At 47.7% G+C, this 13715-nt stretch overlaps 1 protein-coding gene across 7 annotated transcripts in view; it reads left to right on the top strand.

Annotated features, from left to right (window-relative positions):
- Positions 1 to 8860, top strand: part of LOC103286974 (protein HIRA) — a 64814-nt gene extending 55954 nt beyond the window's left edge. For 6 of the 7 annotated variants that reach the window (XM_054712620.1, XM_054712619.1, XM_054712622.1 and 3 more), the window contains one exon: positions 8060 to 8860. In XM_054712620.1, the coding sequence (XP_054568595.1) occupies positions 8060 to 8487 (428 nt within the window). In that variant the 3' untranslated portion in view covers positions 8488 to 8860. Of the gene's footprint in view, positions 1 to 1385; positions 1475 to 8059 lie in introns of all 7 variants that reach the window. The other variant, XM_008142610.3, reaches the window with a different exon arrangement.
- The last annotated feature ends 4855 nt before the right edge of the window (positions 8861 to 13715 follow it).

The raw sequence follows: 13715 nt of genomic DNA, 5'->3' as shown, positions 1-13715 counted from the left end.
CTCCCACAAGGGGAGCACCACTCGGCCACAAGCTGGCTGATGGCTGGCTAGTGAGCACAGCGGCAGTGGTTGGAGCCTCTCCCAACTCCACGACAGCACTAAGGATGTCCCCTGAGGGCCCCCCAGACTGCTAAAAGGCACAGGCTGGGCTGAGGGGACCCCCTCCCCCCACGAGTGCACAAATGTCATGCACCAGGCCTCTAGTGTGTGTGTATATATGTGTATGTGTGTGTGTGTGTATATGTGTATATATATATATATACACATATACATATATATATATATCTGAGGACAAGCATGACCAACCAACTCGAAGCCCCTCTCCCTTCCCCAGCAGACTCCAGTAATGAGTTTGATCTTTACTCTCCAGTCTGTGTGGTCACCCAGCATGTGTAGTCAGTCACTGGCATTTCTAAATATTCAGTCTTCGCAAGCCCCTCCCCCCTTTTCTGGGATGCTCCTCACACCCCATTCTGCTGAGGAAATGCCTCCTCTGGCTCCTCCGGTTTCCTTCATCCTGGCTGTTGATCAGGACTCGCCCTGAGGCCCTGAATAAAGCCACTGCCTCCTCTGGGGCCTGCACCCATTTGTGAAATCACTTCTGCCGCTTGCTCCTCTTTTTCTTTCACGTGTCTGTTCCAGTGTCCATACATAAGTCACCTCCTCTCTTTATCCCTTGCTTCCTAACTGTAAAAGGAGAGCTCAAGTTTTAACAGGAGACCCCTTTCCTTGAAATTCCTCAGATTCCAGCTTCATCCTCTTATTTCCACTCTCATCTTTGGGTGATTTCATCCGTTTCCTGTGGCTTCAGCTGCCCCCAGTGCCTACAGACTCCAGACCTGCCTCTAGCATTTCTGGCATACCACTTGGCTGTGCCCATAACCCTTGACTTGATAGGCCCATGCCTGCTTCTCCTGTCTCTGCTTAGTCACCACCTCCTCAATCACCACCCCTCGCCATCTCTTACCTCCTGACCCTGCTGATCTCCTCTCACACTGGCTGCCAAGATGTCTTCTCTCAAACAAATCTGACTAACCCTCTCCCCTCCTTCTACAATTTCCCATAACCTTGGAGGTTTCATCCCAAAACTGGCCACATCTCATTTTTCCTCATTGGCCCAGCACACAGAGGGGCCACTGCATGCATTGTCAAGGGAGTAGGTGAGTGAGTGAGAATCTGTCATTATGAGTCTCAGTGCCCCAAACTGAGAGGCATGCAGGAGGCATTTTGCCCATCATAGGCAACACAATAAGCCTTTGTTCAGTCTGTTTTGATATACCCAACAACTTAGCATATTCTTGATTTTTTATTTCTTTTTGTAATGTGTTCCTATTTCTGTTTTGTTTTGTTTTGTTTTTGTTCTTTTCTTTTTTTTCTGTAATTAGGGTTTGAATACCGACTCCGAGAAATATGCAAGGACTTACTGGGTCCGGTTCACTACTCCACTGGAAGCCAGTGGGAGTCAACGGTAGTGGTAGGTGCTTCTTTCATTCTTGCCACAAGAATTCTCTTGAAAAGTGAAGGTGGAAATTTAAAAAGTAAGCCAAAGTGCTTTGAAATTCTTCCTCATTAGATGTCTATAGCACAATGCCTTGGGTCCCAGCGTCAGTGAGCAGGTGAGATGCCTGCACTGCACAATCTAGCAAGAGCTGGGCCCTCAGCATGAGGCCTCAATGGGGATTCAGCCATGCACTTGTGCTGAGGAAAGCTGCCTGCACAGGGCTGTGGGTTTGTTCAGTAATGAAGATGGAAGATCCTTCCCTGCCCTCATGGAGATTGCAGTCTGGTAGGGAGGCCGATATAAGCCAGTAAGCAATTTAGTCAACAAGATAGCTTTAGACTATGGATTATGCTTAGAAGGAAATAGCAAATCAGTAAGACAAGCATGCCTGGGAAAGAGTGACGAAGGAAGACCTCAGAAGAGGACTTTGAGGATGAGCCAGCTCTGCAGAGCCCTGGGGAGAGTTTCCTGGTGGAGGTGGTAGTACATGCAAAGAGGGCTTGGTACATCGAGGCCACTGTGACTGGGACATAATAGGCAGAAGAGAGGGTGATATGAGATTAGGCAAAAGAGGTGAGGAGGAAGTAGATCATGGAAAGCTTATAAAGATACAGAATTTCAGTCTAGGCAGTGGAAGTTATTGAAGGATTTTACACAGATGTGATATAAACTGACATAGAAGACCAGTCAGCAGAGGTGATATGACCTGACATAGACCAATCAGCAGAGATGATGTGACCTGATATAGAAGACCAGTCAGCAGAGGTGACGTGAACTAACATAGAAAACTGGTCAGGCCAGACAGCGTGGCTCAGTGGTTGAGCATTGACCTATGAACCAGGAGGTCACAGTTCACACATGCCTGGGTTGTAGGCTTCATCCCCAATGTTGGGTGTGCAGGAGGCAGCCAATCAGTGGTTCTCTCTCATCATTGATGTTTCTCTCTCTCTCTCCTCCCTCCCTCTCCCTCTCCCTCTCCCTCTCCCTCTCCCTCTCCATCTCCCTCTCCATCTCCATCTCCATCTCCCTCCCTCCCCCTTCTTCTCTGAAATCAATAAAAATACGTTTTTTTAAAAAAGAAAACTGGTCAGGGTTTGTTGGTTTTTCCCCCCAAAAGTTCCGGCAATAGATGCAGGTGACTTGGATCAATGTGATGGCTATCAAGAGGGGAAAGAAAACAGATTCAATATGTATTTTGGAGGCAGAACAAAAAAAGAGTTGGTGTTTTTGGGTGGTTGGATATGGAGTAGGTGAGGAAAAGAGAATGGTGAACGTGTGGTCAGCTCAAGGTTCTTTTGGCTAGTGTATTGATTGAATTGGAAAAGGAGCAGGTTGGTGAGGAATGGGAGAAGTTGTGGGTCCAAGATTTAGCTTCAGTGCTTCATTCAGTCACTGAGCAAAGACTGATGGAGCACCTTCTCTGGCCAGGCATAGTCTAGGCACAGGGCAGGCAGCAGTGACTAAGGCTGACCGGGGCCCCGCCCTTATGGATCTTCATTTTGTGGAGAGAGGAAGATTCAAAACAAGTGAACAAGTACATATAAAGTGTTGGGTGGGGATGGGTGCCATGGAAAAAATATATATAGGACAGGGGTAGGGAATACTGGCAGGATGCAATTTTATATTGGGTGATCAAGGAAGACCTAATTGACTGAGCAGAGACCAGAAAAGGTGAGAGATGAAGCCCCAACAGATATTTGGAGAAAGAATATCCAGGCAGAGGGAACAGCAAGTATAAAGGCCCTGAGGGTTGGGCTTAGGCATTTTGCAGCATAAAAGGAACAGCTGAGCAGAGTGGCCGTGGGAGAGTCAGTCTTACAATGTTCTGAAGACCTTGGTGTATACTTGGCCTCCTCTACTTTTTATTCCCTTTTTTAAAAAATATTTTTTTATTGATTTCAGAGAGGAGGGGAGAGGGAGAGATAAAAAACCAATAATAAGAAAGAACCATCAATCGGCTGCCTCCTGCATGCCCCCCACTGGGGATCGAGCCCACAACCCAGGCATGTGCCCTTGATTGGATTCGAACCTGGGACCTTTCAGTCCACAGGCCAACACTATACTCACTGAGCCAAATCAGCTAGGGCTCCCTTTTTATTTTGTTACAATAGATCTTAATTTGGTTGGCTAATAAAATCTTAGAGCTTTGAATGTATTATGCTGTGCCACAGACTTTTAGTATCCACTGTTGTTGCTAAAAACTACCAGGAATCTGATTTCCATTGTTTTGTAAATTCTCTTGGGATTGACCCTTTCTTGGTGTTTTGAAGTTTCACAAAGCTCTAAGTCTATATCTTTCATTCATTCTGTGTCTTTTCCTAGGTTCTCTTTGATTATATTCCATTTTCCCCATCATGAGAAATATAATATCCTCTTTTTGGAATCTGTTATATTTTTATAGTTTCAGTTCTCCCCATATTTTCAATTTAGTCTTATCTACTTGAGCATAGTTCTACTTTGAGGAGCCCTTGTAGATCTATTTCTATTTCCTATAAATATTTTTGCTAGTTCTCATTTATATTGTCTTATCTCCTTAAGTGACTGGTTGGTTTTGACTATCTGCTAGACATGGTATTTGAATAATTATTTATAGAAATGTTTGGAAGCCTCAGTAATGTTACCTTCTTCAACAGACCACTTTTATTTGCTGCTACCAGCTTTTGGCCCTAACCCTACAAGGCTCCCTCAACCAGTTCAGGGATTGAAGTCTTCTGGGCTACCTGGGGACTCAAAGCTGGGTACTAATTAGTGCATGGACTGGTTCACTACCAGTCTACCCTTATTCTAGAGTGCATTTCTTTAGAGACTAGCACAAAGGCAAGGGACCCCACTTTTCATGAGTCCTATGCCCCTGCTTTGGTCCCCCTAAACCCTCAAGTCTAGTAGACGCTCTGCTCAGCCTCTTCCTCATCAATAAGTGTTCCCAAGCCCTAGCCAGTTTGGCTCAGTGGATAGAATGTTGGCCTGCGGACTGAAGGGTCCCAGGTTTGATTCCCGGTCAGGGCACATGCCCGGGTTGTGGGCTTGATCCCCAATGTGAGGCATGCAGCCAATCAATGATTCTCTCTCATCATTGATGTTTCTCTCTCTATCTCCCTCTCCCTTCCTCTCTGAAATCAAGAAAAATAAAATAAAAAAATAAGTGTTCCCAAGGCAAAGGTGTTTCTCTCTGGATTTCTACCTTCTCCACACTCCAGCTCAATCCTTCCTCGCTAGCACTTGAGCTCTCTGAGGTCTGTTTCTCTTTGTCCAGCTTTGTCCCCTTTCTCAGTGGGAAGGGCTTTTCTGAATTCCCTATAAGAACACCTCACCTCTAGGCAGCCTGATGGGCCATCTGCAGAGGTGGGAGACAGGTAGGCCAGTGCCCAACCAACCACTCCTGTAGGGCTTCACTCTGGGAGCCTTAGGGTGAAATGTCAGCAAGAGTTCTACGTAACAGTTCTCTGTCTCAGCCCAAAGGTAAGCATTCTAGGCTAGTGTGGTGCAGGCAGAAGGGAGCACAGACAGGCCACTAATTCATGGCCATGCACTTTCCCTGCCTCCTCCTCCCTGCTGGTTGTTTTTGCTATCTCTAAGTAGGATACCTTATTAGGGATTTGCCCAGGAGAGTCTGTGGCTTCCTTCCTAGGAAGCACTTGTCAGTGTGGTCCCACTTGCTTTTCCGGTAAACTGCTTAAAATAGCTGGTCTGCTCATAGTGCGTGAGCAAATCCATGACAAAATTTCTAGAAATTGCTTTGTAGGAGTTCTTATATATTAGGGAAATGACTCTGTGATATGAGCTGCTAGTATGCCTCCAAAGATCCAGGCTTCTTTCCCTCAAGGATCATGACTCAGTGAGCATAGGAGGGAGGTGGAAACAGAGGGTTGAGGCACTAAGCAGCCATCCTTCAGGTACCTGAGCTCTGTGCTCAGCACTGTCTCTTCAGCCAGGGCCGACTATTGGAAGCCTCCCTCTGCAAAGGTCTTTATTGGAGGACCTGTGTCATTGGCCAGAGGGAGGGTGATGAGCTGTTTCCAGGCTGCTGCCTGAAACAGGGAGGAGCATCACCTATTACTGAGCCCAGGGTAGGAGATGATACTTGATAGCTGTTGGTATTGAAACTAGCCTTCGAGCCAGAAGGTAGATCCTCTTGTAGCTTGACCCTGGTGCCATAGACCAGCTGAAATTTTTACTTTGCTAATAACAGTTTGCTTGATACCCTTTCGTGTGTTTTTTTAATAGAGTTTTTCGTTAAAAATTTTTTTTGGTGTTTTTTTTTTTGTGTGTGTGGTTTTTTTAATTTCTTGGTAATTTTTTTTTTTATTGATTTCAGAGAGGAAGAGAAAGAAACATTAATGATGAGAGAGAATCGTCAATCAGCTGCCTCCTGAACACCCCACACTGGGGATCGAGCCCTCAACCCAGACATGTGCCCTAACCAGGAATCGAACCTTGACTTCCTGGTTCATAGGTTGAAGCTCAACCACAAAGCCACACCAGCCGAGCCCATACTTGTTTGTCAGAGACCAGAGAATAAAATTTCAGGCTTTGCAAATCAATATGATAGCTTACAACTCTCAACCCTGCCTTTGTAACATAATATGTAAACAAATGGGTAGGTATGTCTGCATTTTGATAAAATTATTCACTAAATAGGTAGGATGGATTTGGCCCAAGCCAACTCACAATCTACATGAGACTGTTATTTTGTTGAGGTTTGCTTTTAGAGCAATTGTTCATATTTCCGTGTGTGCCAAAGAAGAACTTATGTTCTCTAGTTCTGGGTGCCTTAATGTCCCAATGGTCATGTTTACTAAATGTTCGGTTTGAATTACCTGAATCTGCAGGGTTTTGCCTTTCTGGACACATCCCTAATGGAATGTGTATTAAAAGCTCCCTGTAAGCTTGGTTTTGTCCCTCTCTCCTGACTTTCTCTTTCTCCAATGATGTTTTTGTTTCAAAGTCTACGTACTTTGATAATTGTGAAACACACACTTTTTTTTATTTACTAACATAATCTTTCTCCATCTTTAACTTTTAACATTTCTGTATCCATGTTTATGTGTTTTTTGCCAACATCATGTGTCTGACAGGCTGAGGTATTTTTAATCACAAATTGAAATCATTCACATTTGTTGTTTACTTTTTTTTTAAAGACGAACATAAACTTCAGCAAGGGGTTAATCACGTTACTTTTCATATCTCTTTTAGCATCATCTCTATTTATTTCTTCTTATTTTTGAGTACTTTCTAGAACATTTTCAGGGTGGATCTTTATTGTGGTAGACATTCTGAGATCTTACAAGCCTAAGAATATTTTTTATTACTTCCTCTTATGTGAATAACAGTTTGGCTGGATGAAAAAGGAGATTATGAGTTTTTTCCCAGTATATTTAAAATACTACTTTATTGTGCCTCTTGATATCTCTTCCTTTGTAGGTGATATGCTCTTGTTTTTTAGAACTTTTCAGAATTTTTTTGTGTTTGATATCCATAGATTCTATATATTTCATTCTAATGTATCTAAAATACCTTTTTTTTTTTTTCATATCTTCATCAGCACTCAATGAAGCCTTTCAACCTAAGGCAGTTCCTTTTTCTTTAATTATGTGAAATCTATCCATATTATTTCTTCAAATATTTCCTTCTCTCTTTTGTGTCTCTCTCCTGTGGGTCTCATGTAGATGTTGGGCCCATTTCCTACTTCAGCTGCCCTTACTTTATCTTCCAGCCTCTTCTCTTACATTTCCCCTCGGCATGCCTCCCTGCTCGAGCACTGCTGCTCCTCCACCTGACCCACTTGACTCGCTCTTCAGCCGGGTCCATCCTGCTAATTCCATCTCCTTTACCCACTGTATTGCTCAAACTGAATGCCTACACTTTGTTCTTTTCTGTAATTCTTTGTGTTGTTACCATGCTGGTTTAACATTTGGACCTTCTCTTCTAATGGTCAGTATTGTTGGTTAGTGGTTTTCCCTTTGCAGTGGAGACCCTGCCTGGCAGTGCATGTTGCAAAGGGGTCCAGGCAGATCGTGGTGCCAGTGCACCCAGGCATGGAGGAGGTGTGGGCAAGAGCTAAGGGCAGACCTCCCCCCAGGACTGTAAAACTCCCAGGTGCCACCTCACCCCTGGGCTTGACCTCAGACCCCTGGAGAGCATTGCATGAGGGGGCAGTCCCCCTCAGGTGGCCATCTACCTGTCCCTCTACCCTGATATTCTACTTTCCTCCTACTCTGGAAGGCCAAGCTACTGTGGTCACTGAACAGTTGAAGGCTAGTGGTGACTGTGCCAGCAGACTTAGGGGGCACAGACCTACCCTGGTTTTCTCTGCAGTATCCTTGCCCTGTGTCCTTCCCCTGCACCTGCCACCCACCCCACACGCCCCAGGTCAGCCTTTCAGCTCTCCCAGGGCTTCTTAGCGTGCAGAGAACTTTTTCTCATCCATCTCTGGTTTCTCCAAGGGGTGCCTAGGGGTCAGATGGGCAGGCACAAGGGTCTCTGTTAGGCCAGGAAACCACCCACAGTCCAGTTCTCCTCACTGACACTTGTACTGAGCCGTCATTTCTGTGCCCACAGGGTCTACGGAAGAGGGAGCTACTGAAGGAACTGCTGCCGGTCATCGGGCAGAACCTCCGCTTCCAGCGTCTCTTCACCGAGTGTCAGGAACAGCTCGACATCCTAAGGGACAAGTAGCCTGCCCACATCTGCCCCAGCTACAGCCAGGGCAGGGCCAGCTCTCACCTTGTCGGGCTATCGTAGGACAAGGAGACACTGGCAGGAGGTGGGCTGTCCTGCACCAGCACCAGCCCAGGTCCCTGGGTAGACTTCCCCTGTGTCCTGGGTCTGTTGCTGCTCCCGTGGAAGGGGGCAGCTCTGCTGGCAACTCATCCCTCTCTCCAGGACCCCCACGCGGCGCAGGGGCTGGGGCTCTGCCCTGCTGCCCTGGGATCAGCGAGGCACGCCCAGACCGACCGTCTTCAGCACGGTCCAGAGGTGGACACTAGCCCTGCCACTGCAGGTGCCGTGCAGCTTCAGCTACGACGAATGAGCCATTTGTGAAGAGAGAGCCCTGAAATGTATTAGTGTATTATGCAGTCAGTAGACTGACCCGAGACCTATGTAAAAGGAAAGACTATTCCAACACAAAGACTATTTTTGTACTAGAATTTGCTAACTTGTAATACAGAATTTTCCTTTTGGCCAATAATCAGGATTTCCCTATAAGTCACTTGGACATTGGTTACTTGTAGGAAAAAATTTAAACTCTAATTATGACAGCTACATTGAAAAATAATTGTACTGAAATTAACTTGTCTATCTTCATTTGGTTTTAATTTTTCAATGTTTGTAAAAAGAGACTGTTTGGGGGGGATAGGGCAGAGGGTGGGTGATTTCTTTTGTAAGTGTAAAATAAATGAACACACATTGGATACCAAATCATCCTGATTCCCCCTGCCTCTCCTTCAACTTCACCTTTCTCCCACAGCTGTGGATCCCTCCTGAAATGGAGAATGGCAACATCATAGCCAGAAGGGATCCTCGGTGTCATCTGATACCACCAGTCCCACCCCAGCCCCTCCTTGTGGAAATTCATTTCTCAAGGGGAGGTCACTTCCCTGGTCATGCAACATCCTAGGCAGAGCTGGGGCTCTCAGGAGGTCCACCTCGCATGGTTCTTCTTCCAAACCAGCCACTGAGGAGGTCCTTGGTTCTGGCTGGGCTGTGCCCCAGGTCCCTGATCATGCTGGGCACCAAGGACTGGGGCAGACTTGCTGATTTCATGGAAGGATATCAGTAAGTAGACTCATGTTTTCTGAAGTATTATCTGGAAGCTGACAGTTTCTTAGAAAGTGGTCGAAGATGCTGACCCACAGGAGAGGAGATAGCTAGAAGCACAGAATCTTCAAATATGGTGCGGGCTGAGCACCTTCACCCCGGGCTCATGGACCTCATTGTCACCTCCCTGCCAGCTGTGTGTGATCCTGAATCCGAGCAAGGAGGCCTGGACTTGGGATCAGAAAGCCTAGGTGACTGGCCACTGGCACCTCTCTGATAGCTTCCCTGCCTAGAGGCCATCTCACTGCCTGTCTCACTCATATGTCTGGTGGCTGGATGAGACCCAGACACATATGCATGCCTGACATGGCCAGCACACAGGCGGATATGGGCAGAGACACCTCAAAAGCCAGGCTGCAAGTGTGAACTTTTCTTTAAGGAGTAAGGAACCAAAAGGTGCTCTGTGGTCAGGCACCTCCCTCAACAACTCTGCAGTGAGACGTTGAGAACTTCGGGCCGACAAATTATATACATGGCTGAAGAACTGACAGGCCTGTCCGGGATCTGAACCAGCAAAAATCTGGGCCTTACTTTTCAGCTGTCAAATGGAGCTGAGGTTAAGAAAACATGGTTGTGAGAACTAAATGGGATCATGTAGGCAACGTCCTGGCACTTGGCAATGCTCTGTTGAGGAAAACTTTGGCAGTCAGTGTTTTTACTACACTACTATTTGGAGAGGAAGACAAGAAACAAAGTTGGAGACTTCCGCTTTCAGCCAAGATGAGTAAGGGGCCCAATTGACCCTCCCGTCTGAAACAACCAAAGGAACAAAATAACATGGAACAATGGTCTTAAGACACTGGTTATCGGAAAACAAAGGACAGTGATCCCTGGGAGATGGAAAGCAAACAAGATGAGCCCTTCGACTGCAAAAATCGACTCTCATTTCGTGATGGGGCTACACGGATGCTGAAAGGGCAGTCTGCAGAGGTACTACAGGGAAAACCATTTTAATGTGAAAGTGGACAGTCTATTCTCTTTAACATTTTTGGCCACTAGACTGTAAAGCTGTTGTGCCAATAATCACATCATCGCTGTGTTATTTGTGGTAGAAAATAACCAGTGAGCAGCCTGAAGCATTCAAGACGGACAGCGATTACTCTGTGGGAGTGCCAACGCAGAATGCCAAAGGCTTCCCCTTCCCTGACAAACATCTTGTATGCAGCTGAGCCATCTGCATTCAAAACGCATGCGCTAGTGTCCCTCTGAGAACAGCTGGCCGCTGGGCAAAGGTGTGGCTTCTAGCTATGGACCTGCTGCTGTTATGTATTCTTGTGCAACCACAAGCAAGCCAGGTGACTCTCAGTTGGCCATCTGCCGCTAGATGCGATCTTTGCAGACTCTTCACACTGATATTCTGACGCAGTATTCTCTAGAAATCGTATCAGCCATGAAGGATGTGTCCTAAAGGAGCAGGTGCTCAGCCTGGGGCAGGAACACTTCGGTCACACTCACACTTGGAAGCCTCCTTTTAGTTTTGGGCATATACTTGACTGAATTTTAGAAACTGTCCGTGAACCCGCTGGCCGGTGTGGCTCAGTGGTTGAGCATCGACCTGGGAACCAGGAGGTCACGGTTAGATTCCCGGTCGGGGCACACGCCGGGTTGCGGGCTTGATCTCCAGTGTGCAGCATGTAGGAGGCAGCCCAACGATGACTCTCTCTTCATTGATGTTTATGTTTCTATTTCCCTCTCCCTTCCTCTCTGAAATTAACCAAAATATATATATTTTTTAATATATATATTTTATTGATTTTTTTAGAGAGAGGAAGGGAGAGGGATAGAGAGTTAGAAACATCGATGAGAGAGAAACATTGATCAGCTGCCTCCTGCACACCCCCTACTGGGGATGTGCCTGCAACCAAGGTACATGCCCTTGACCGGAATCGAACCTGGGACCCTTCAGTCCGCAGGCCACTGCTCTATCCTCTGAGCCAAACCAGCTAGGGCCAAAATATATTATTTTTAAAACGCGTCCCTGAACCCAACTGTCCAGACGTTGAGGTAGAATTTCTGTAGAGATGTAAGGCTCTGGGCAAGGGCAGCCGGTGACTCAGTTTACCTCTCCTGAAAACCCCATCCCTCACAGAACTTGCTGCGGGCAGCCCACACCTAGTCTGGCGTCCACGCTCACCCGCAGCAAGAGCACGGCCCGCCCTCCGGCGCGCACCTGCCCTGGGCACTGGGCACTGCCTAGTCCCAGGGGCCTGGGCAGGGCGACTACCCGCGGACTACTTTGCGCGGACCCTCAGGCGGAGGACGAAGGGGTTCTGCTACCGCCGGCGGAGGGAGCGTCTGTGGCGCCCCGAGTCAGTGCGCCTGCGCCGCCGCCCCCGCGCGCGCACACCCCCAGCTGGTCTGCGCGTCTGCCCGTCCACGGGGCCGCTCGCGCGACAGGAGCCGCCGCCGCCTCAGCCCCGCGCCCGCCTTCGCGCAGGTCCTCCCCCTTCGCTTCCAGGAGCACTTCCAGGTGAGAACCCGGGTTCTGCGGGGACCCGGCGGGCTCCAGGGCAGGTCGCGACCCCCACCCTCACCCCCACCCCAGTCTCCCTGAGGACCTGGGGGCGCCGCTGACCACCCCCCGGCTCGACCTGACCCCGATAGAGACGGCGCTGACTCCGGTTGGCTGGGGCGGGCGGTTCGGTATCGGGACGCGACGGCCAGGGACGCGGACCGCCAGGGGTTCTGGTCGCGGAAACTGTGGTTCCCCCCCCCCCCCCGCGACGGTGGGCGGGGACGGGGCCGTCGGGGCGGCCGCCCTCGAGGCTCCAGGGATGGGACCCGAGAACTGCGGGAATGCCTCGTGTCAGTGCCTTTGAAAAGCTGTACCGAGACCAGCGATTGCCGGCCCTTTCCATCGCTTGGCTCCCATTAATTAATTACTAAAGTTCTGCGGCACATCCAATATATATATATTTATTTATTATATATATATATATTTTTTTGCCGATCTGACAGCAGAGTAGGTCTCACTTTGATTCATGCACACGGGACGGCTGTGTTGGCTGTTATTTTATTTTATTTTTTTACAATCTAAGGGGGAAAAGAGGTCAGTGCCCCTGACTAGTCGGGGATTGCACGTTTTAAAAATTCCTGTGGCACACCGGTTGAAAATCGCTGAACTAGACTGACTAGAGATGCACGTACATTTCTGTCCTAAGCTTCGTAACTCCGAAATCTGCATCCAGTCTTAAATTTTGTATCTTGTGATCCCTTACACCGGGGTGACTTCATGGGGGAAGGCTCTTCAAATTGTGTGACCAAACAGGAAAATCATTACTTTTTAATTATAGAATAATTGCATGCTCTAGCTAGCCGGTTTGGCTCGGTGGGATAGAGTGTCAGCCTGTGGACGGAAGGGTCCCAGGTTCGATTCTGGTCAAGGGCAGATGCCCCCGGGTTGCAGGCTCAATCCCCAGTAGGGGTTGTGCAGGAGGCAGTTGATCAATGATTCTCTCATCATTGATGTTTTCAATGATTTTCTCTCATCATGATGTTTCTATCTCTCCCTCTTCCTTTCTCTATGAAATCAATAAAAATATTTTTTAAAAAAAGAATAATTGCATATTCATTAGGGTCAACAATAATATGTATATATTTAATCCTCACCCAAAGAAATATTTCCATTGACTTTTAGAGAGAGTGGAAGGGAGGGGAAGAGACAGAAACATCAATTGGTTGCCTCCCACAGGTGCCCTGACAGGGTGGGAACCTGCAACCCAGGTACATGCCCTTGACCTAAATCAAACCCTGGACCCTTCAGTCCAAGGGCCAAACCGGTTAGGGCAAAATTATGATGGTTTGTTATCATAAGATCCTTTCAATACAACAGCACCCCCAAAGTGTAGCTCTTTTTCTTTTTAAGGCTTTTTTTTTTTTCCCCAGAGAGGAAGGTTGTGGGCTCCATCCCAGTGTGGGGCATGCAGGGAGCAGCCGATCAATTATTCGCTCCCGTCATTGATGTTTCTTTCTCTCCCTCTCCCTTCCTCTCTGAAATCTGCCTCCAGGCTTGCCTGCCCCTCTCCAGTCCATTCTCTAGCACACAGGCAAAGAGATCTCAAAAGATAAACAGCTGCTTAGTCCCTCAGTGAAAGGCTCTGAAAAGCTCTTGCTGTGTCTAGCTCTCACTGCCCCACTTCTTGTCCTCCAGGACCTTCTCTGGACTCCGACACCCTTGCTCATGGGCTTTTCAATATGCTATTGCCTCTTTCCAGAACCCAGTCATCCCCTCACCCCTCTCATTACCCAACCGAGTCCTACTTAGCCTTCTGGTATCTGCTTAAATGACACTCTCTCCAGAAGCTGTCCCTGACTTGTCAGAGCCTGTGTCCCTGTGGCCTTTGGGACTTCCATTTTGATGGCCCTCCTTTTCCCTTCTGGATTGTGAGCTCAGAGA

The sequence above is a fragment of the Eptesicus fuscus genome, chromosome 23 (assembly GCF_027574615.1).
Source record: "Eptesicus fuscus isolate TK198812 chromosome 23, DD_ASM_mEF_20220401, whole genome shotgun sequence".
In the NCBI taxonomy this organism is placed as follows: Eukaryota; Metazoa; Chordata; class Mammalia; order Chiroptera; family Vespertilionidae; genus Eptesicus; species Eptesicus fuscus.
Note: the sequence above shows the minus strand (reverse complement) of the source record. Positions and strands in the feature narration are given on the sequence as shown.